The 22623-nt window shown below is 40.0% G+C and overlaps 1 protein-coding gene across 2 annotated transcripts in view; it reads left to right on the top strand.

Moving 5' to 3' along the window:
- Positions 1–20146, top strand: part of EPHA4 (EPH receptor A4) — a 170171-nt gene extending 150025 nt beyond the window's left edge. The window contains exons 14-18 of one of the 2 annotated variants that reach the window (XM_063132227.1): positions 6446–6595; positions 10866–11059; positions 15367–15522; positions 15821–16694; positions 19991–20146. In XM_063132227.1, coding sequence (XP_062988297.1) covers positions 6446–6595; positions 10866–11059; positions 15367–15522; positions 15821–15935 — 615 coding nt within the window. In that variant the 3' untranslated portion in view covers positions 15936–16694; positions 19991–20146. Of the gene's footprint in view, positions 1–6445; positions 6596–10865; positions 11060–15366; positions 15554–15820; positions 16695–19990 lie in introns of those variants that run through there. The other variant, XM_063132228.1, reaches the window with a different exon arrangement.
- Positions 20147–22623: the final 2477 nt, after the last annotated feature.

The following is a 22623-nucleotide window of genomic DNA, read 5'->3' on the forward strand; positions in this document are numbered from 1 at the left end:
TTTTCTGATTTGTTTAAATAATACATTTTAAGCTACTCTTAGGAGGAGGGTAAACGTTTATTTGTCCATTTGTTTGTGGAAAACAACAACATGGGGGAAAGCTGGAAGTACTTGTCAATCTCATATGCAATATTGCATCCCATATACAGGAAATACCCCACCCCTCTAGTTTCAGTAGTGACAGGATTTCAGCCATTGTTTTTAGGTGCTTTCTGGTTCTGCCAAGGTTTAAGTATGCCAATACTGAAAAACATGTGGGAAGGGCTGGGGCATGTATGCAAAAGGCCCCATGAATGCGATGCTTGGCATTCTCAGTTATGTCTGGTAAACGGACCTCTGTTTGAAACCTTGGAGAGGTGCAGTGATTCATTGTAGACAATAGGGCTCTTCAGACAACATGCTAAGCCATAGTTAGGCCTCTAATCTTTTTGCAGCAAATGGTTAGTGAGCATGCTTAAACCATGGTTATGTAGCCACCACAGTTAGGAATGGTTCACACGACACACTAAGCCATAATATTTACCTCAAAATGCTTAACCACTGTGGCTTAGCGTGTCATCTGAACATACGAAGCTGGTTGGACTAATAGTCTGACTCTGTATAAGGCAGTTTCCTATGTTCCTATATTGAACTGAGTGCATTTAATTTTTCTTTGTGGCATTATAACTGCTTTAGGAAGCCCCTTGGTGAATGCAGAGCTGGTGTTTGTGTGTCTCTGTGTGTGTGTCTAAGATTACCAATAACATCTACTGTGTGTCACTCTTCATTATTACTAAGGACAAATATATTACTATCTATTGAAAAAAGCAGGAGGAAAGGAGGTTATAGCATGTTTATCAACACTTAAGTGTATATAGGGCCTGTTCAAGCAACACGCTTAGCAAATGGTTAGTGAGCGTGTTTAAACCATGGTTATATAGCCACCATGGTTAGGAATGGTTCACAGGACACACTAAGTCATGGTTCACATAACATGCTAAGCCATAATGTATAGCTAAAAGTGTTTAACCACTGTGGCTTAGCTTGTCTTCTGAACAGGGTCCCAGAATCCCATTGACATTAGTAGTATGTTTATACATGTGAGTGTATTTAGGGCTGGTGCCTAAAGAGGTAGAACGATAGGATTTTATAGGCATAATTTTACTGACTTTGCTAGATGGGTTTTAGTCATCTTCATGTAAAGTCTAATGAGGCAAATGCTGTAGCTTGTAAAGCAATATTCTGATGATCACAAACACCCTTGAAGTTTATACGCATCAGGATAAAAGGAGGTACAAGGTTTATAATGTAGATTTGTAAATTTTGTTAGATGTTTTGCTTTTAAATGCCTGCAATTCTCCATCTGTTCCCGCAAGTACAGAGATTGTTAGGAAAACCCAGTTTGTGCTGTTTAATTCTTCCATTTTCCCTGTAATGAACAGGCAGTTCATTAAAGAGGGTGGGGGAGGGAGTCAATTTTCCTCGTAAGTATTTAATGCTGTCCAGCCCTGCAATTTCCCACTAACAAGGCCAGTGAGGTTTTGAGCCAAGACCGATTTCTAGAGAGCTGTGTTCAAACAGAAGGGCAGGAGGTGCACTATTGAAAAGCCTTCCTTTCAATTGGGTGAGTGCAAATATAGTAAAGTGTTTTCCCTTCCAAGAGAACGGCAACAAATATCTATAATTTGCATCACAGTGCATTGTCTTCTTTTGGTATCACTATTCAGGACCATTTGGATGAGGGCTGCCACTGGGTAAGCAAAAGGATGTTCAAATTATGATAGTACTTTAAAAAATCCCACAGATATGATGACAAACCAGTCAACCATATGGGCTGTGTGGGTAAAATGTCCTTTTATTCATTGTCATAGTAAAGGAAAGAAACTGTACCTTGGCTGTCATCCAGAGGCACCAAATACCATGAGTGCAAGAAATCTCCGTGTATGCTCATGTCTTTCTCAATATTTTCTAGCAGCTCCCAGTAGCAAGCTTTTTTTAAAAAAAACCACCAGTATCTGTTTGATGGTTCAGTGCATACATGCAGATGTGTTACAAACATAAGAACATATTAGCATAAGAGCCTTGCTGGATCAAAATAAAGGTCTGTCTAGTCCAGGGGTGGGCAATTCCTAGAAGTCAGTGGAAGATTCACCCAGCAGCTACACCAGCCCACATTCCTGCCCCCCCCCCCAGCTGCCATGCACCCCAAGAGCATACATCTTGTTTTAAAAGAAAATTGCATGGTCTGGGGGTAGTGGGGCCCACAAAAGCAACCAGGAGGGCTTTCTCTGTTGTGGCACCCAGCTTGTGGAATACCCTCCCCTTAGAGGCCCGACTGGCACCAGCACTGGTTTCATTTTGGCACCAAGTTAAAACATGCCCTTTTTTTTTCAAAGCCTCCAAGGGCTAAATTCTCCATGGTTATACATACTTTTAATTGTTTTATTGCTTTAAAAATAATTCCCCCAATTTTAATTTGTTAATGATTTAATACATTTTTTAGCTGTGTAAATTATTTATGTTTATATTGTTCTGATTTTATCTGTGATAATAGGGCAGGATGCAAATGTTTGAATAAATAAATGATAAATGTGGGTTGTGTGTTCCTGTTTTCAACAGTGGCCAGATAGATGCTCCCAGGAAGGCAATAAGTAGGCATGTTGCAAGAAACAAACTAGAGTAGAGCTGTTTGTAAAAGTTAACAACCCTGCTTGCTTTTTGTGAGCAGAATTGGAGCAATAAGCCCAGCCCACCTTGAATAGGCTGTTTCCTGGTTCTGCTCACAGCATTCTAGTGATGAGAGAGAAGGTCAGTGGTAGAACAGTCTCTTCTGTGCCAGCACAAGCATCTACAGGGAGCTTCCTTTCCCCACTGTCGTAGGATGAATGGCTCCGTTAATTCCTATAGGGTAGACAAAATGAGCTTCAGGGGCGAAAGCCAGCCCCTGTGGATATCTTGTGGGGGTGGCTTTAAACGTTCTCTGCCACCCACCCTAGAACTAATGGAAACACTTGTTTCTATGGGGATAGGGAAAACAGGCTTTCTGGGGTCAAAATGTGAGGATAGGGTCCAACAGCCACCCCTCACAGGGTAGCTCTCAGTAACCATACTCTCACTTTGACACCACAGCAGCGTGAACATACTGACACAGAAGGGATGGCAGCAGCACAGTCTACTGAAGCTGGTCAGCCAGCAGGAAAAAAGCCATCCTAGCTGGGCAGCAAAAACAAAATTAATCCCTTTCAAGTAAAATATCAAAAATTGAAATCCTCCCCCCTTAACTTGAGTAGTTTCCATGTTCGAGGCTGCTGTTCGAAGGTCCCTTTTTCTTTTGATGGGGTGAGACAAGCAGCCTTCTACTGAGCCATCCCCACCTACAAGCAGGGGAATTAAGGCAGGCATTCTTAACCTTGCGCCCTCCGGACATGTTCAGCTTACAACTCCCATCATCCCCAGCCAGCTTGGTCAGTGACTAAATTAAAGCAAAATAAGCCCGTGTATACTGTTCTTGAAACTAGGGCCGTGTCTACACCAGCCGTTTATTCCAGGATAATGTCAAAGTTGTTCCTAAACTTTGGGCCACACGACGCACAGCTGATCCCACGGTGATCTTGGGTCGACCCCTCAGTTATTCAGGAATATCACTTACTGCTTTTGTCATGTTTTTTTCAGTTCTCTTGCTACAATCCCAAAGTCCGCAGCTGGTGTGCCCCCTCCCCCCTTTGCTAAGCTGTTGCTGTTGGCCGCGAGCACCCAGCTCAACAAACAGACAACCTGCTGTGAGGGGCATGTGCATGCGCATTGGCATGTTTCATCACCGAGTGATTTTTAAAAAAACAAATACATCTCTGCGCAACAGTGCACTTTTCAACACAGTACCTATTCCCCTTGTATTGCTGTGTGTCTGAGCTGTGCGTATCTCTCAGGAGGGTTTTTTTTAACCCCCCCTTGTCCCACCCACTTCTGCCAATACTCATTGGGAGCTGCCGTCATGGAGCACACACTCTCCTGCAAAGGCTCTCCTTTACTTGCGGGAAACATTGGTGGCGTGAGCCCCATGAGCACTGATTGCAGAAGCTGGGAACCATCGCAATTATCCCTCCTCTGTTGTGAAAGGGCTGTAAGTGTAGATTAGCCCCTAGTAATTCTTGGTAGCCATCACTGCCAGTAGTTATTGATAGACTTATCCTACACAGATATGTACACTTGACATCACTTGACAATAACTTTGAACTTTTTGCCTTTCGCTGACTTCAGATATCTTCCTGTAACTCTTCAACAGTGTGCTTGGAATTTCATCATCTAAATTATTTGGTGCCATCTGCCAAGGTTGGCTATCTTACCACTAATCCCTTATCATTTATTAATTAAATAGCATCAGACCTGAGACAGATCCTTAGGGACCCACTGCTTACTGCTCACCCGTTTACACCTACCCTCTGTTTTCAGTTAATTAGTTACTGATTCATAAGGAGACTCATCCTGCTACGTTTACCCAGGACCTTTTTTGTAAGAGATTTTCTCATAAGCTTCTGGAAAGTCCAACAGATAAATTTTTTATTAGATTACTCCTGTCTACATATTTGTTGACACTCAGATAATTCTAAAAAGATGGGGAGGCAGTGCATCTCTTTGCAGAAACAATCAGTTCTTCCAAGAAAGCATTGCTCTTTTAGATATTTAATAACGCTAGTTTTAATTATACTTTCCAGCAATTTACCAGGACAGAAGCTAAGTAAATGTTCTTGTAATTTCCTGGATCCTCACTGGGTCCCCTTTTTTTAAAAAAAATAAAAACATGTTTTATTGGCTGCTTTCCAATTGGTGTTAAAGCACATACAGGAAATGCCATTGCATTCTGCTTCTCACAGCATTTTAACTTACACTTAATCCTTGAGTTTGTGACAAAATTAGATGGGGACTTCAGCTAATTTTTCTTTGTCAATGTGTATGTGTTCTTTGATAAATGCAGACTCTGCTCAACTGGCCTGGACCGTTATCCCATCTTTTTCAGTTTTGAATATAAGAGATCCATAGATCCAGAGTTTATTATTAATTAATTAAATACATACAGATAAATATATAAGTATACATTAGTTCCATATTGTTAAAGGTGTTCATATGGCATCATGAAATCACAAACAAGTTAGTCAACATAAACTGAGGTTGGTTTTAGTGATAGTGGCATTTATGGAGACTGATACAAACTTCTCAAACCTTCATAGGAGAACCAAATTGAAGCTAAAGAAGAAATATAAAAGGAGGAAGAAGAAAAACGAGTAGATGAAATACTTAGCCAGGTCATTAGCATAAACAATAGAGAAATCTATGGGACTTTTTTTTATCTCAGGGATGCTAAATCAGATAATGAGGACGGTATTACTTTTAAGCCATTACTAAATTACTAACTATCTGATTAGGTGTTATGGAGTCATGCTTCCTGTCTGCAGCTTCCAAATGTTTTACTTACCATCAGGATAGTATAGTTCATAAAGCACTTGAAGATGTATGACTCTAGGCAGCTTGTTGAGCAGTTAAGGAGAGAGCACAGAGTTCTTTGCTAAGTGTGGGCCTCAACTGAGTGCATATATTTTGAAGAGCTGGACAAACAAGCCTAGCAAGAAGCAGCTGTCAAGCAAAACTCTGGCATTAATAGCAAATATCTAAACGTTAAGTATGCAGTAATAATCCTGTGATCCATTCTTTATGAACTCTTAGCTCCATTAGTATAGCCTTTAGGAGAGGGATGGTTATGAACTGGGGACCGGGGTGGGGTGGGGGGAGCACATAAGAATTTCCTGATTTGCATCCCTGTGGATAAAGGTAACAAATGGGTGACAATCCCTTCCTCATCCATAGCAACTGCCTGTATGTAGTCTTCACTAGAAAAAGACAAAACTATGCCTGAATTCTGCATTTAAGAGGAGAATTCTGCAATCTGTAGAAATTATGCAAACTAAGCAATTCTGCATATTCTCACTTACTTTGCATAACGTATTCTGTTTCTCCTTGTCATGGGGAGAGGCAATGTAGGATATTAGTGGAGAACGTGCGGTTCTCTAGATATTGGGCTGCAGCCATTAGCCACTTTGGCTGGGATTGAGGAGAGTTGCAATCCAAACACATCTTAAGGGCCATAAATTCCCTGCCCCTGAGTAGACAATGAAGCCCCACCCCAACCAGCAAAAATTCTGCTCTTTCCTACTGCCCTACAGACTTTCAAAACCATCTATAAACCTTTTGTTTTGTTTTGTTTTGTTTTTAAAAATAGAAGCAGATTCGTTGTGATCTGAAATCTATGTCCACTCCCAAATTCCTTTTATCTACAGACTAAAGAGAATAGTGGCCTTTTTGGCATTTTTTCATGAACATCTCCTCATTACTTTAGATAAATGATGATGTGTAACACGGTCACAAACGTAAAGTGCTTGCTGTTATATAAATGCCTTTGTTGATTTATTTGCAGGGTGGAAAGATTCCCATCAGGTGGACTGCACCAGAAGCAATTGCCTATCGTAAATTTACATCAGCTAGTGATGTCTGGAGTTATGGAATTGTAATGTGGGAAGTGATGTCATATGGAGAGAGGCCTTATTGGGATATGTCCAACCAAGATGTAAGTGTCCTTTGCCTTCATCTGAATACAACTGTTTGTTTGTTTATTGCATTTTAAGCTACCCAAGAACCAAAGTTCTCTGACTGGCATATAAAAAACATAACAATGAATAAAAACAGCACATATTAAAACAAAGCTAGAATCAACAGCAGAGTAAAAACACTACAGCACATAAAACCAAGGTAAAACCAGCAACAAAACAAAAGAGTGCTAAGATCTTAAAAGCACTCCAAACAGTTCTTAAACTGCCAGGGAGAATAAAAAGGTCTCCATATGGCACTGAAAAGACTATAATGTAGGCACCAGGTATGCCTCTCTGAGTAGGGCATTCCACAAACACTGTGCCACCACTGAAAATACCCTGATTGAATTTGTATGACATGACAACACATAGTGGGTGGCGAGGTACCCACAGGGCAGCTTGTGCATGGACAACAAGCCACCCTAACAACCCATGTCTTGTTGCAGGGGTTGTTGAACCCACCATGGTGTGGTGTGTCATCCGAACTGCCAACCCTTCGTGGGTTTCAGGCATCAACTCGATGGCCTTGTAGGTCCCTTCCAACTCTGCTATTCTATGATTCTATAAGTGAGCGGCTCAGCAAGAATCGCAGAAATCCCTGCCGCTCTTGCTGAACAATCTCGCCCATGAACAACTGACAGCCCCTCCAACTGTGCTCAACCAGCACTTTGGAGGAGTGTTACTCATTCACTAACCTCATTTTTTATCCCCTGCCCCACCACACATATTTGAGCAAATTAAGGCTGGAAAATATTTATTGTATTTTTTCTTGACCCCAGTAATGTGTACAAATGTCACCATGTTTTAAAAAAATATTATTATTTTATTGTTTTTAGGAGTTGCACAGTTGAGCGACTCCATCTGCCAAAAATATGTAGGTTTGCCTCGTCTGGCACCTTGTATGTTTCAGCCATCAAACATACAAGGTAACTGACTAGAGGAGATTATATATGGGCTGATTTTACAAGCTTTGACAGTTGACGGGTAGGGAAAAGTGGTACACCTCATGCCCTTAGCAGGGTGATTCCAAGCTGTTAAGTGTTACCCCGATCCTTGGGGATGCCCTGCTTCACTTGCCCTAGCCTCCCAGCATGTCATTTTCACAGGGACCTACAAGCCACTCCCCTTTTTGCGCCCTTTAGCCTTAGCCGCAGCTATGTTTGACACATGTCCAAAGAGTTGTTGCCGTGTTTAGTGTGCAGGGGCCCAAAATGGGGGTCGCATGTAGATGTCTGTGAAAAAGAGTCTTGATGAAAAAGAGAGACACTCTTTCATGGAGATTTACACATAAGCTGTTTTTGGTGACCCTAAATGATTGGGAATAAGGCCATTGTCTTATCTCCATGGCCATGCTTTCTTTCATTCACATTGCAATGTTACGGGTTTCTTTTCTCTCCATGCTAATATGTGTTGGAGTGTTGTGAATTGGTGTGTGTGTGTGTGTGTGTGTGTGTGTGTGTGTGTGTGTACATGTACCAGGTGCTGTAGCCAAAATGAGGTCACCAACGTAAAAGAGGAAGGTGTCAGCATCTGCAAAATATTAAGGCTTGCAGAAGTAAAAATAAATAAAATAAAAATCCAGTGCTGAGTGTTTGTTGGGAAGGGGACAAAAATGATGGGGACGGGAAATTGAATGGAGTATCCTGGTAGAAGGCACGACTGGTTGGAACAATGGCTAGAACAGTCTACACTCAAACATCTTGTTGTAGATCCTGTGTTGTGTGCACGCGCACGCTTATGTATCTATATCTCTATGGATAGACACACCCATGTATGGATTTGTCTACATCTTTTGCATTGTGTCATATGAAGGGATTGGAACAAGTTGCAGCTCATCCAAAAGGAATCTCAGAAAAGGGAACATTTATCCATTTCAGGCATTCTAGTGTGGAAAGCAATTCATTAATATTGATTCTGTATCACAGTTTCTCAACTGGCTTTTACGTTAATATTTTAAACCCTATTATGGGTTTAAATGCATGTTTTGGAACTGATAATTTTAAATCTAAGACTATACAAAGAATTTTATTTGGAACATTTATTATTATTATTATTATTATTATTATTATTATTATTATTGTGTGAAAGGTTTGAGGCAATAATATAGGTAGCGGATATGTCCTTGGGGGACATTAAAAATGGCTTTAGTAAATGACCCCATGTAAATTATACAACTCCTGTTAACTGTACCATCTGGACTACTCCAGTGTATTCCAAGAGGGAGTTAATAAAAGTCCTGCTTTTGTAGAATAGTATTGAAGAAGAAGAGGAATCTAATACAGCAGAATGTTCTAAAAAGAAGACAGTCTGGCAAAAAAGAGATATCACCTTTACCAGGATGATTTATAAGTAGATTAGCATTTCTTCCTTCCATAATCTTGAGATATGAAACATACAGCACTTTAGTCAGAGGTACAAAGTTGAATAACATCTGAGAATTAGCCCACCTTCTTATGTTGAATAGAAAAGTTCCCAACATTGTTTACATGTGGATGGCACTGAAGCTGAAAAGTGATTTCATTTTAATTTCCTTTAGATGCAGGATATATTTGGGGAGGGGCTCATAGCTCAGTGGCAGAGTGCATGGTTTGGATGCATAAAGGACCTGGGCTCAATTGATGGCATCTTCCATTAAAGGATCTCAAATAGCAGAGCTGGGAATGACAGAGTAGGACGCTTGCAGAGTAGACAGTATTGGGCAAGACAGACCAGTGCTTTAGCTCAGTGTAAACAAAAAGTCACCGGTAGTTAGCATGAAAACAAACCTTCGGAACCACGCCAGAAACGCACAATGAGCTTTTATGAATGGCGAAACGGAACTCCAAGCAACGTAGAAGTAGGTTTGCTCATGCTCTTTTATGCCCTCTTGCTCACAAGAAGAATGGCCAGATTAATTGGACCAATGATGTAGCTATGACACCTTTTGCCAGTGGAGATAAACGAGATGTTATGCAGCTCACGTCACACAGATTGTCACATAGATAAAGAAAGACTTCACAGTGGCTGCAAGGAGGAGGAATATACATCTTTCTCCTTGCAAATTAGAATATAAATAAGGCTTGGAAAGTTATTAATTTTGTGGTTGTGAATAGGGCAGGGTTGGTAGCCTTGGAGACGACACTCTTGTCTGCTTGCCTTAATGCCTAGTGGCGATGGAAGTATGAATCCACATTACTAGCCATTATGCTTTAGCCACTCTTCTTGTGAAACCAGTTGTATAGTTGTGTGAATCAATGTGTGTGGCCAATTAATCTTTCTACTCTATGTAAAGACTACCAACAAGAGTGCCCATTAGTGCCAACTGTGACGGGGTGAAGGGTTGTGAACTGGGCATACCCGTCTGTCACAAACTGGATCTTGATTATGCATGAGCTCATTCTACGTAGGTTTGCCAAATAGGCAGCATGTGATAATGAGCCATATGTATGGAAGAGTTTATGGTGTCTTTTATCCAGACAGGTTTTGGATCATGTTGGATACTGTTTATAATTATACACTTTTAAGTGACACGGTAGGCCAGTTTGCAGCTGGCCTTTATGGGTACAGAACAGCCCAAGGCAATTTCCCCTCTCATGTTGCATGACGGACAGACAGATTTGGGGAAGAGAAAACAGGACCAGGTGTTGCTAGCAGTAGAGCTGAGCTGAGCCATTACACAGAAATAAGAAACACAGTCTGGTCCTTGGGATTCAGATGAGATACATTGACAACTTCAGGAGATCTCATTTTGGTTTCACTTCCATCCAAAATGATTAACCATCAGTGGAACAACCAAGATCTTAATGAGTGATGCACTGTTGCAAATATCCAAAATCTAATCCACAGACTGGTATATATTGCCCTTAAAACACATTTACTCCATGATTTTATTTATTTATTTTGTAGGGTATTCACTATGCGCTTTTAAAAGACATGAGATTTAGAAACCAAACCTAAGAGAAATTTTCTGCATTTTTTTCTCTGTTCCCAAGTTTAAAACATGCATTTTTGCATATATTGACTATCTGTAATACATTAAAAATATCTCCACCTTCCATTATTTTAATAATGCAAAATTATGGTATGCTGGAAAAGGAAACAATAAGCTTTGTTTAAACAGTAGCTGAAACATGTATACTACTTTTTTTTTTATTCTTTTATTTAAATGTGCCATTGTTTCGATGTCCAGGCTTATATCCTGTTTTATGAGCATGCAATTGATTATGTGATTCAGGTCGTTTAAAATATTATTGTGGCATTTTTGGTTAGGTTATTAAAGCCATTGAAGAAGGGTACCGGCTGCCGCCCCCGATGGACTGTCCGATCGCTCTCCATCAGTTGATGCTGGACTGCTGGCAGAAGGAACGTAGTGACAGGCCTAAATTTGGACAGATTGTCAACATGCTAGACAAACTCATCCGCAACCCCAACAGCTTGAAGAGGACAGGCTCTGAAAACTCCAGGTCAGCTGTGTTTCCTTAATGGAGATGGATGAGGGAATATATTGGTGGTGACAGGCAGCTGTAACTCACCTCAGCTTCTGTGCCGAAGCTGAAGTCTACTTCATAGCTCTTGCCAGACTATTTAAGCTTCCCCTGAAAATAACATTTTTTAAAAAAATGCAGCAGAAAACAAGATATTTGGGTTATGCTGGCATTGCATTGGCCCAGTTTGTGAAGTCAAGATCCCTGTAGGATTCTGAGAATAATACCTCAGTAAGCACAGCAGTTCTCTTGCCCAGCAAAGTCTGAACATTTTTATAACGTGAAGTTTAGGTCACTCCGAAAATGTCCTGAAGATAGGCTTGTTCTTTAATTAGAGAGGGAATGGGAAACAAATGTAGGGACTCTTGGGCTGGGATCCTATATCCATTTGACTGGGAGTAAGGCAACTGAACTCAATAGGACTTACCTAAGAGTAGACATGCTTAGAATTGCCCTATTATTTTATTTGTTCTTCTCATGTCAAGTTTAAGGATTTTTTAAATTCATACAAGATCTCTGTGTTGTTTTAATATCAATTAATTAACAGAAACCATTTGTTATATATAAAAAGACTTTTTAAAGGGGGTTGATACATCATGTCCTCAAATAGGCTTTGCCAAGTGGTATTGTAGCACTGTCTCAGTGCCTGCTTAGGAGGTTCAGTACCAACCAATGCTTAAGACATTATTACTAGGACTGTGGATGCTTATCTGTTAAGACTTTCCTCTCTCAATAACTGTGACTTCAAAAGATGCACACACACAAAACAACAGCTCATATGTTTACTCCTCATATTAAAAAAATGCAACATTTTGAAAGCCTTTTTTATTTATTATATTAAAACATTACAATAAAGCAAAATATAAAATATCAAGGTACCCTGTTCTTCTCATTCTTGACAACATCAAAGGAGGAAATAAAGAAACTGTTCCTGGACCCAGAGTGGTTGATGTTGATAGGGCCCATAGACTTTTCCCTTGACTGCTACCTTTAGCAGACTATGCCTCTCATGTAATATGGCCTCGTCCCAATTCTTCTTCAAAGAAATTGGTAGCACCATGGATTTCCCATGTGACATATAATTTGGCCCTAAATCTTAACTGTGAATGTAAAATGATGTTGCAATGCCAAATGTTTTGAATAAGTGCTTCAAATGTTTCAGATTAGGGTCTAGGACTGCCGTCCTGTGCACATTTTCTTGGAACTAAGTCCCATTTAATTCACTGTGATTTATTTCTCAGTAAACATACATAGGAAAGATCACACTGAAAGATGCTGAAGAGCTTAAGTCCCATTTTCATAAAGGACTTAAGCAGCCATGGGGATGGTTGCCTGTTTTCAGGAAGAAGCAGCTAAAAATAATTTTTAGAGGTTGAGTCTTAAGGAGATCCATGCAGATGAATTTTCCCAGCCCCTTCTGCCCACTGTATACACACACACACACACACACACACACCAGTCCTCTAATGAACTCCACTCATGGAAGATGCCTCTGCCTAACTAGGGATGATTTTCACTTTCCCCCAGTAGCACCCACTGCCCTGCCCACCCCATCTCATTCAGGAGGGCCCACAGATCCTCAGGTTCATAAGATCCAACCCATGGCAAATATAAGCAACTTGCAGGAAAAATAATTCCAATCTCTTTTTCCAGTAGTGGTGGTAAGACTACTTGTGTAACTATGATGGGATTGGGATTAGTGTGGCAAGGCCTCAGTTTACAAGTTAATAGAGAAGGCCACGTTCAGTGGAGATGAACAGGAAGACAAGCGTAAGATCTCATGCTTGCAGACACTTCATTTTTGAATTGGTCTTACTGCTTAAAGAAGGGGAAGTTCCCTGAAGTGCATAATCAATCATGTGTCTCCAGGAACAAGGTGCCATAGTTGACTAGAGGCAAGATGTGAAGGAAGAAGAAAATAGTCTAAAAATGACATACATCCTAGCTGAGGGGGAACCATGGTTGTACATATTTCAAATGAGCCTCTTTGGAACAGGTGCAGGTGACAACAGAGGCCAGACAGTACTAGATTCAAATGCTGACAATCAAGGAAAAAGTGGTTTTTCATGTTTAAATGAGTATGCCCCACGGTGACCATTGCTTACCATTTACATTACCAAAGACAGCTTATTAGTCCTCTGGGGCCACTATCTTCCTGTTTTCTCCAGATTGCTCTAATTGCATCTGTAGTATGGCCAGCATATCCTCCTGTCCTTCTTAAATTATTTAAACTGCCCAATACCAACTGTTCAATCTGCTCCAGTAGTGTTTGATGCTAGGCCACTGATAAGCATAGATCTCTCCGACAACCCTTAGTTACTTGCTGCAGTGTAGAATTGGATATTTACTGCTTATTGCTTCCAAGTCTCACAAGTGCCTTTTAATATAGCCAGAAATGTTAAGCAAAGGTTCTGCACAATGAAAGCTACCTCTGTACAATGAAAGCTACCAAATAAATGTCATTTTATGATTGCCATTGCTCACTCTTTGATGCATACTAAATATATCAGCTAGAGAAAGGGGTGTGGGCAACTGCTAAGTATTGGAATAACATTCATTCAACATGAGAGCAGTCCTGGACAATAACTTCTAAGAAGTCTGTTGTACACCCAGTCTTTGATCCTATGTGTTTAAAAAAGTAGTCTTTTAAAATAGTAGTAGTAGTAATAATAATAACAATGATAATGATAGATGGTAGCAATTGCTGTGACCTATTGAAAACCAGTGCAATGTGCCAAGGATGTAAAATAATAAAAGATTGTATTAATATATTCACTGCTCATATTAATTAACCCACAGAAATCTGAATGGGGAAAATGAAACACATTCCACAAAACAAAGATCAAAGCTGCCATTCTTCTATGCTAGTCCTGGCATTTATGTTGGTCAGGAATTGATTGATCAAAGTGGATTAACTCCCTGCAGTCCCTGCTTTGTATGCAGTCACTTAGCTTGTTTGCAGACTTGGCCAAGAAGATGCCTGATGGAAGCCTTCCCTCAATCCTGAGCTTTCAGACTATATGAACGTGCATAGTTCTACCACTGAGGTTTCTGTTGTGTTGAACTGAAACCTGATTTTCCACAGTAGACAAGGGGTACATGGGGAAAGGATGATTCTGTCACAGCAGGTTGTCTCCTTATTAGGACCTTACTTGCCATCAAAGTATAGGGATGAAATAGGCTTTGTGTCCTGTGTGTCCTTTTAGAGATTCAAAATGGTGCAGCTAATGCTATTTGTTTAAATAAATGTTAGGGAATGATTAAATTGGCTTAATTATATGGAATAGAATTCTATGGTATATAATTGAGTGTAAAATGGAGGCTTGTACACACATTCAAAATTTTCCTCTATATCATGCGTGGGAAATTTTGGGACGTCTGAAGTTTCCTGCCCTTGGTAAGCAACATTTGGTTCCCAGAAAGCACTGTAGGCCACATTCCAGCTGCCACCACAAACCCACAGATTTATTCAGGTTAGCAGCAGCAAAAAATAATCTCCAGTTTGAAAATCACTAGAGATTTTCACTCCAGCCAAATTTAGCTTGGAAACAAGCTAAATTTGGCCAGTGTAGTGTTCCACAGTGGTTTGCTATCCATTTCTGGTAGAAAACTGGTCTGAGTTCACCCCTCCTCCCTGCCCAACAGGTGGGGGGGGCATGGCTCAGTGGTAGAGCACCTGCTTTGCATGGAGAAGGTCCCGGGTTGAGTCTCCAGCATCTGCAGGTAGGGCTGGAAAAAAATCATGCCTGAAACCCAAGAGAGCCACTGCCAGTCAGTGTCAGCAATACTGGGATAAATGGACCAATGGTCTGACTCAGTATTAAGGATGTACAGAGTTTATTAAAATCCATTCAGCCCTAATTTTGTTTCATGGATTGTCAAGTGTCTTTGATTCCATCATCTTCTCATTGATGGAATCGGGTCAGGGTTAGGGTTGTACGAGAATTTTGTTCCAGTTTGCAAATTCCACCCCTCCTCCCTTCCAAGTAAAAAAATTAGCCTGCAAATTCACGGAATTTGTGCAACTAAAAAAAAAAAAAAAAAAAAGCTGATCCACTGGAGGATCCGCAAGTCAGATTCATAAAAATTTGATCTCGTTTGAATCTTGCAGGTTTCTCTGACTTTTCTATTCATTATAAGTCAGCTTTCTATGTTCCTACAACAGTCAAGGATTCCATGCCTCCCTCATCTATCCTGAGTACAAATGATTGTACAGTATACTTGTTGTTACTATTTTTGTTGTTGCTGATTCAATATCTGTTTAATCTCTTCTTTTTTAATCCTAGGCCTAATACTGCATTGTTGGATCCAAGTTCTCCTGAATTCTCTGCCGTAGTTTCTGTTGGTGATTGGCTCCAAGCTATTAAGATGGAGCGATACAAGGATAACTTCACAGCTGCCAGCTATACTACTCTAGAGGCAGTGGTGCATATGAACCAGGAGTAAGTACTCAGCGGTAAAACAAAAAAACTGGTAAATCTAGATTTAATCGGCTTCTTTTGCTTTGCGCTGCATATCATTACATTCATTAGAGTATTGGAATGCTTTTAGCCTCATCTGTATGTAATTTCAAAGTGCCTTCCCACAATGCCTTCAGATCTTTAATTCAGCATTTCTATACATTCACCTTGCTTTGCATTATTTTCGTTTTTTGTGCTTATCTGTAATGTATTTTACTGGGGGTCAGCGTCTGGCATCAAGTTCTCACCTCTTGGCTGTCTTCCTTTTTGCTTCATGCAGTGATCTGGCGAGAATTGGAATTACTGCCATTGCACACCAGAATAAGATTCTCAGCAGCGTCCAGACAATGAGGACCCAAATGCAACAAATGCACGGCAGAATGGTTCCGGTTTGAGCCAGTACTGAATAAACTAAACTCTTGAAATTAGTTTACCTCATCCATGCACTTTAATTGAAGAACTGCACTTTTTTACTTCTTCTCCTCGCCGTTTGAAATAACAATAATGATGATGATGATGATTTGCAGCATTGATTGATATATAAAGATTGCTGAGAGTGTTGCGAGGAGGGAACCTACAGAAATGACAGCCCGTCATTTGAGAACAGCCCTGGAACAAATTGTTTCTTGGAATATACTTCTATGTGGATCGACATTATGTAATATACATGTATCTATACAACATCACATACAAGTTCTGATGCTGTGTTTGCTGCCAGATACTGTGCTTAAACGAAGGAAAGTACTGTTGTTCCCTCAACAGCCATTGGGATTACAATCATTGTGTTTGACCTGTGGGATAAACCACATTTGTTCATCTTTTGTTGGAATGAAGAATCTTCTGTACCAGGAAATTTGGCATACTCTGAGCATCAACGGTACCTTGCAGAATCCTTGAGGGAGAATATTGTTTGGCTGATCAGTGCCTGTCACTCGAAGATTTGCCCACTTGCAAGCGAAGACAGAAAACAATCCTTGTGGATTACTGGATTATTATAGTTTTGAAGGGGGGAGTGTTGGTTGCTGTTGTGCCACATTGAGTCTTATTTCTATCATCGTTTTTTGAAAACATCCTAGAGAGCCATTCTTCGCTACGGATCTTCCAGAATTGCATCCTTTTGCCCTTCTAAGAGACAATTGTGCAACACTGAAAAGGTCAGTGGATGTGTGGCTTCCCCACTGTGATCATGCGATCTTCATTTTCTTATTAGTAATAAGGAATGCATTTATGGAGTATAATTACTAAAATTATCAATGGTGGTTTTTTTTAATATAATAAGACAAATGATTGTCTTCTGCATACAGTGAGTGATTGAGTTTACACTGGCTGGCCCCATCCCCAGTCCTAACATGCTTGATATACCTGCATTGGACATAACTTTTGGAAAGCCATATAGGTTTAGACTATATGATGTTTACACTCCATTTTGTGGTGTGCAGACTACATGGAACATACCTACATGCATTGGGATGACTCACTGCCACACATTAAAAAACTGCATAGTACAGATGACCACCAATTTTTTTCTGTCTAGTTTGCTAGACAGAAAATTTGACAGTATCCATATCCTCTGTTTTGGACAGTTCCTCACACTGCCGCCATTACCCATTCCAACCCACCTTGGAATTCCCCTAGAGCTGGTTTTGAGTCATCTGGACTGATTAGCAACACAGGAGATACATGGCAAGATAGGGATCAATTGGTAGACCAATGTAAACCATCGCTTCAGCTTTCTTTAGATCAGTTGTCACAGCCATCCTCCACTTGATTGCCCCGTTGCCACACAGTTACAGAATTTATGTGACATCACATCTGTCCTGGGGCTGTCAGTATGGGAATTAATTTCAGCTCTTGAACATCCATTTGTTGTAAAGAGGGGGACATGGTAAATGAATATGATCACTTTATTTTAATTATCCTTAATGCTACCAAGAGCTGGAAAAGTACTGCATGCTCCAACCTCATTTGCAAAAATCTTCCATATCCAGCTGTTTATATGGATCAGACCTTTTAGAAGAGATCTCTTGCTACTCTGGACCATATGTTCATCATCTGTTTTGAACAAATATTGTGTTAGTACAAGGAGTGCTGATATAAGGAAATATTCCATTTATAGTTGAGCCCCCTTTTTGCTCTGTTTTATCAAATCAAAACTGGTGTGTAGCCTGATTCCATGTGTGTTTTCCCAGAAGTCCCACTGAATTCAATGCAGTTTACACCCAGATAAGTGTGCATAAAGATTGCAGCCTTAGATCCCAATCTTGAGTAGTTTTGTGACCAGAGGAGCATAAGGGGGAAACTATTGATGATTTGGTGCAGAGAACATGAATGTCAGGAGCTGAGGCCACCTGTTAGAACCATTTCATCTGAACTTATTATTTTGAGGAAGGCAACATCACCTATTAGGTCTTCAGCTTTGATTCCCCCCCCCCACACACACCAGTTCTACTTGTGACAGCAGGTTCAGCACAAAAAGAAAGTGACACTTGAGTTTGATTTGTTAGAAATCACCACATTTATTTGGAAGACAGGAGGAATGAGTGAATTGAACAAGTCAAACCTGCCATATTCCCAATGTCACTCATCATTTTTTTTGTCACTTATAACAACAAGTTGCTGATTTTAACCAGAAGCTTCCCCTATGAACTTGATTCTGAAAGCAAGTTGTTGGGAACAGAGGATGCTAAATTTGGATCCTGTCAAACTGTGACAGCTTAGTAAAACCTTTTTGCAGAATTACTCATAAAAGCTTTTCTGTTTGGAAGAATGTGGTTGTGTGGCATGTGTTTTTAAGGTGACTTTAAACAGTCATATTTTAACACCAGTTGACTGCAGATTGTGAGGCTTTGATATTCACTGGAAAAGTATTGTATTTTGCCAGCAAACTCCCCACAGTTTCTGAATGCCAAATGAGATGAGACAATGGAGATCTTTGATCTCATCTCTTTACATTTTTCCAAAAAGCACCTTGTGTGTTTGTGTGTGTGTGTGTGTGATTTGAATTAGGATTAGATTGGGGAAAACAAAGGAATCAACCCTTTAACCACCACCCCTGCTGCTTACATATACTGTAAGCTTTTCCTAACAGAGCAAATAGCAACTTTGGGGAATTAGGAGCAGTTTTTACTGGGGAAAACAGCATGGGAATAAAACGTTCAAACTCTCATCTGTTCCAATCTGGTCCCAATCCGAGTTGGGGGCCCTCGTCATGGCTGCTTTTTCTCATATTTAAAGACACAAGAAATCTAATCCTTGGATATCCATAATCTTGTCTAATTTAGACCTTAAATGCCAAAACATTTTGGGTAATTTTGCCAGCTACCAACCTGCTATGGTGAGTGTGAACTGTTCCATTATAGTTGTGTTTCTGAAACAGGACACCCAAGGAACACCAGTCATGTTTACTACATGCTAGCCAGAAATGTTGAGGTGTTTTTGCAATGTGGTCCATGCAGCAGCCTGCCACCTTCACTGATCAGAAATGCCCATCTCTATACAGACAGCATAGACTCTACAAGCATAGAAGCTTGTACCCTATTCCTGTGCTTGTTAATTTCTGGATGAGGGCCAGTACGATGCATGCTCCCTGCCTGTGGATCCAAACCCTCTCCACACACATACCATCTGCTTATATATGAAAGCATTCATTTCCCTACTTCTAAATTGTGGTGTGTGGCTCAGCAGAGCAACTGAGATATAAGCAGTATCTAGCTCCCCTGTGCAGATCTGTCGATTCCAACTATTTAGTGAACATTCCTTAAAAGGACCTTTATAGAACTTTATAAACCTAGTAGGCTGTGTTTAGAGAGTCAGACCATGGTTCATCTAGATTGGTATTGTCTACTGTCATTCTCTGACCAATAGCGACATTTTAGCTTCTCAGGAGACTTGCATAGGATCCTTTGTGTTAACAGGAGATTTCAGGGGGTTGAACCAGGGATTTTATGAATACAAAACATCTGCTATGCTAATAGGTTGCAACCTCTATTAAAGATGTACCCCTGCTTTGCCTTAGAGCATGTTTGTGAAATGAACACAGGAATTCCACAAGAAAAAGCAGGAATCATGCTCCCAAGACAACACACCTATTCATCACCATAGATAAATAGATAGTTATAAAATTAAATAATGAAGAATGGTTTGTTTGTTTATTTATTTATTACATTTTCATACTGCCCAATAGCCGAAGTTCTCTGGGCGGTTCACAAAAATTAATGGTTCTAAATCTGAAAGCATCCAAACTTTCCATACTGTCATGTTTATATTCTAACCTGGGCTAAGACTGAAGCAACATCGTCTACAGAGCAGAGAAATAGCTACGCTTAGCCTTTTGTATGCTGAAAATCAAAGGTGTGCCTGTTGTCATTATTTTGCCAGGTATTTCAATATATTAGGACTTCCCATGTGGAGAGCTTACATTTTATTGATGTACTGTATGTTTCTTTGGTAGGGAAACGGACTCAGCTTTCTTGGACTCAGCCCTTCCTGGTACCCATGTTGACCTAGGAGGAGAACAGGCCAGAGGCAAAAGCCTTCCAGTATCCCAGTTTACTCAGCACTGACTGCAGAGAAGATGGACTGTGTAGAAGCAGCATTGCTCCCCGAAGAGCGTCTCTTTGGCTTTCTTCTTTTTAATTGTTTTTTTTAATTATTATTATTATTATTATTATTAATTATTATTGTCAGCAACGAAAACAAAAGATGATAAGGTTCAGATATGGCTCTTTCATTATCACTAGAGGAATGTACTGTATCAAAGCCCTACAGACTTCTCTTTCCTCACTCCATTTATTTTAAACAAATATTATTTGGCAGGAGGGGTGTTTTTCTGCATGTCACTGCTGCATCTGTATGAGTGTAAGCAGCGGAACCCTACAAGTCATTTCCATGGATGCCAGGGTCAGATGCAGTGGCACAGAACCAAGTTCCCAAGAGCTGAGACTGCTAATGACAGTAAAGTGATCCTTTATAGAAAGTGTGCCATGGTGACAATGCTGATATTTTTTAAATAGAATGGAAAATAACTTATTATCTCTTCTGGGAATGCGTGAGGGTGTATGGCGTTAGTGTGTGTGTGTGTGTGTGTGTGTGTGTTGCCTGTTGTGCAGGGTTACCTGTGAATATGCGGATAGCATCTCAAGATAACTTGATGGTTTCTTGGTGAGCTGTTGAGTTACCAGGCCAGTAGGTGAGCTATGCAACAAAAACACACACACTCCTGAATGTTCCAGTTCTGTATCTGTATCATGTAGCTGCCACACTAACCTTAACAAATAGTTCTCCAGCCTAGAGCAGGGGCACTTTCACTTTAGATGTGGAGTGATCCATAGTGAGTTCCATAATGGTGATAAAGAATGACATCGATAATCATTAGTTTTGTTGAGGCCTGTTCATAGTTGAAACAGCAGTACCTTAAAGGAAAGTAGATGGAGATAAAGTCTTCATTCTTCACAGGTTGTTTTGAACTGAACTATTAAATAGCCTCCCCCCGCACCTCTCCTAGGAAAAAAAAAGTCTTCAAAAGACTTATTGAACACCAACTGAAATATGCAATCCTTATCCATTCACAGATGTAAATTCTTCAGTGCGTCACCTGTGAGGACTTTGGATCCATAAACTAACTGTTGAGCAAGTTTCTTTATTTTTGCCCAAGATATTGAAAGTTAGCAAGAGGTTTGCAAAAACTACTATGTTCCTAGCATAGATAAATCTCTCTACAAGGCTGCAAAAATGGTTTGTTGTGGTAATGACCTTACTGGTTCCACCTAGGAAAGTTTACAGAGTCTGGAGAGTTCATGGTTAATTTTCTGTACACTGTTCTTGGAGGTGAGTTGAATGCGGGAGTCTAGGGCATGAACTGCCAATCCACATTCTGAGCTCAGCGGTTGATGCACTCGACCTGCTTTCTGGTTGCAGAAGACTCTTCCCTACTGAGATGCAATGCAGCACAGCGAGCTGAAACAAGACAGTCAAACCAACATGCCTTGGGGAGGGTGGGGGAATCAAAGAAAAGAATGTGTAAATACTGCATTAAAAATGTTTGGCATTGACTAAGGCCTAAAACGGTATCTTGGAAGTTATTTTTCATCTTTGTCTCACCTTCCCCACCTCACTTCCCTTTCCCATTTTTAAGATTATTTTTGATGGTCCGATGAATGCAAAATTGGAGATCAATATCCTTTTGCTCGTCTAGTTGTTCTGATGACAGGACACAGCACTGTCAAGGAGCCAGGGGATATAAACTGTGGACTGCAAATCCAGCATTCTTAGGTTGCAGTCAAATGTACCAAACTTGGCTTGGATGTGTTGGGTGGGGGGAAACCACACACACACTGCTCAACAACAACTAGAAATGAATCGAGAAATTATTTTCTTCCTGGTTACAGAAGAGATATCAAGAGGACTCTCATAACACAGCAAACCTCTGTACGTTAGGAAATTGTTTTGCTCACAACCTCACTGGTTGATGTTTGTCCAGGTTTCTTGCTGTATTAACTTTGTGATGGATCTATGTATTAAATATATATATATATATGTATAAACAAAAAGAAGAAGCTGGTTATTGCCAGTACAGGACTTCAAAGCAGTATTTTTCTTTTACATGACATTTTCATAGCCAGAAAGAAAGCATCCTGAATAATAATTAGACAGATAAAAAAAGAGAGAGAGCGTTTATTTTTTGTATCACTACAAGTATGTTGGAATATGCAAGGACTGTGGTTTAAAAATTTAGAATGTATGAGGCATATGATAATTTAGTCCATACTGGAAAAAAATATCTTAACAGTGCATTGCTTGATTTGCAGATTTGAATGATCTCTCGGTTAGAAATATAGATTTTCTATTTTGTTTTAATTTGTAATTTTCCCCTCTCCATCAATCTTAGGTACACATAACTTATGTCATTTATTTATGATCTTTTATACCTAGTTTGTAAAATTGTAAAATAGCAAACTAAATGCAAAAGTTTGCATTTGAAAATAATAAAGTAGTTGCTGTACAAATCTCAAATGTGATTCGTGATATTTAGTTTGTTTCCACATCATTTCTTTCAGATCTGAAATGCACAAAATTGATCTAGTT

This window comes from Elgaria multicarinata, chromosome 8 (genome assembly GCF_023053635.1).
Source record: "Elgaria multicarinata webbii isolate HBS135686 ecotype San Diego chromosome 8, rElgMul1.1.pri, whole genome shotgun sequence".
Taxonomy (NCBI): Eukaryota; Metazoa; Chordata; class Lepidosauria; order Squamata; family Anguidae; genus Elgaria; species Elgaria multicarinata.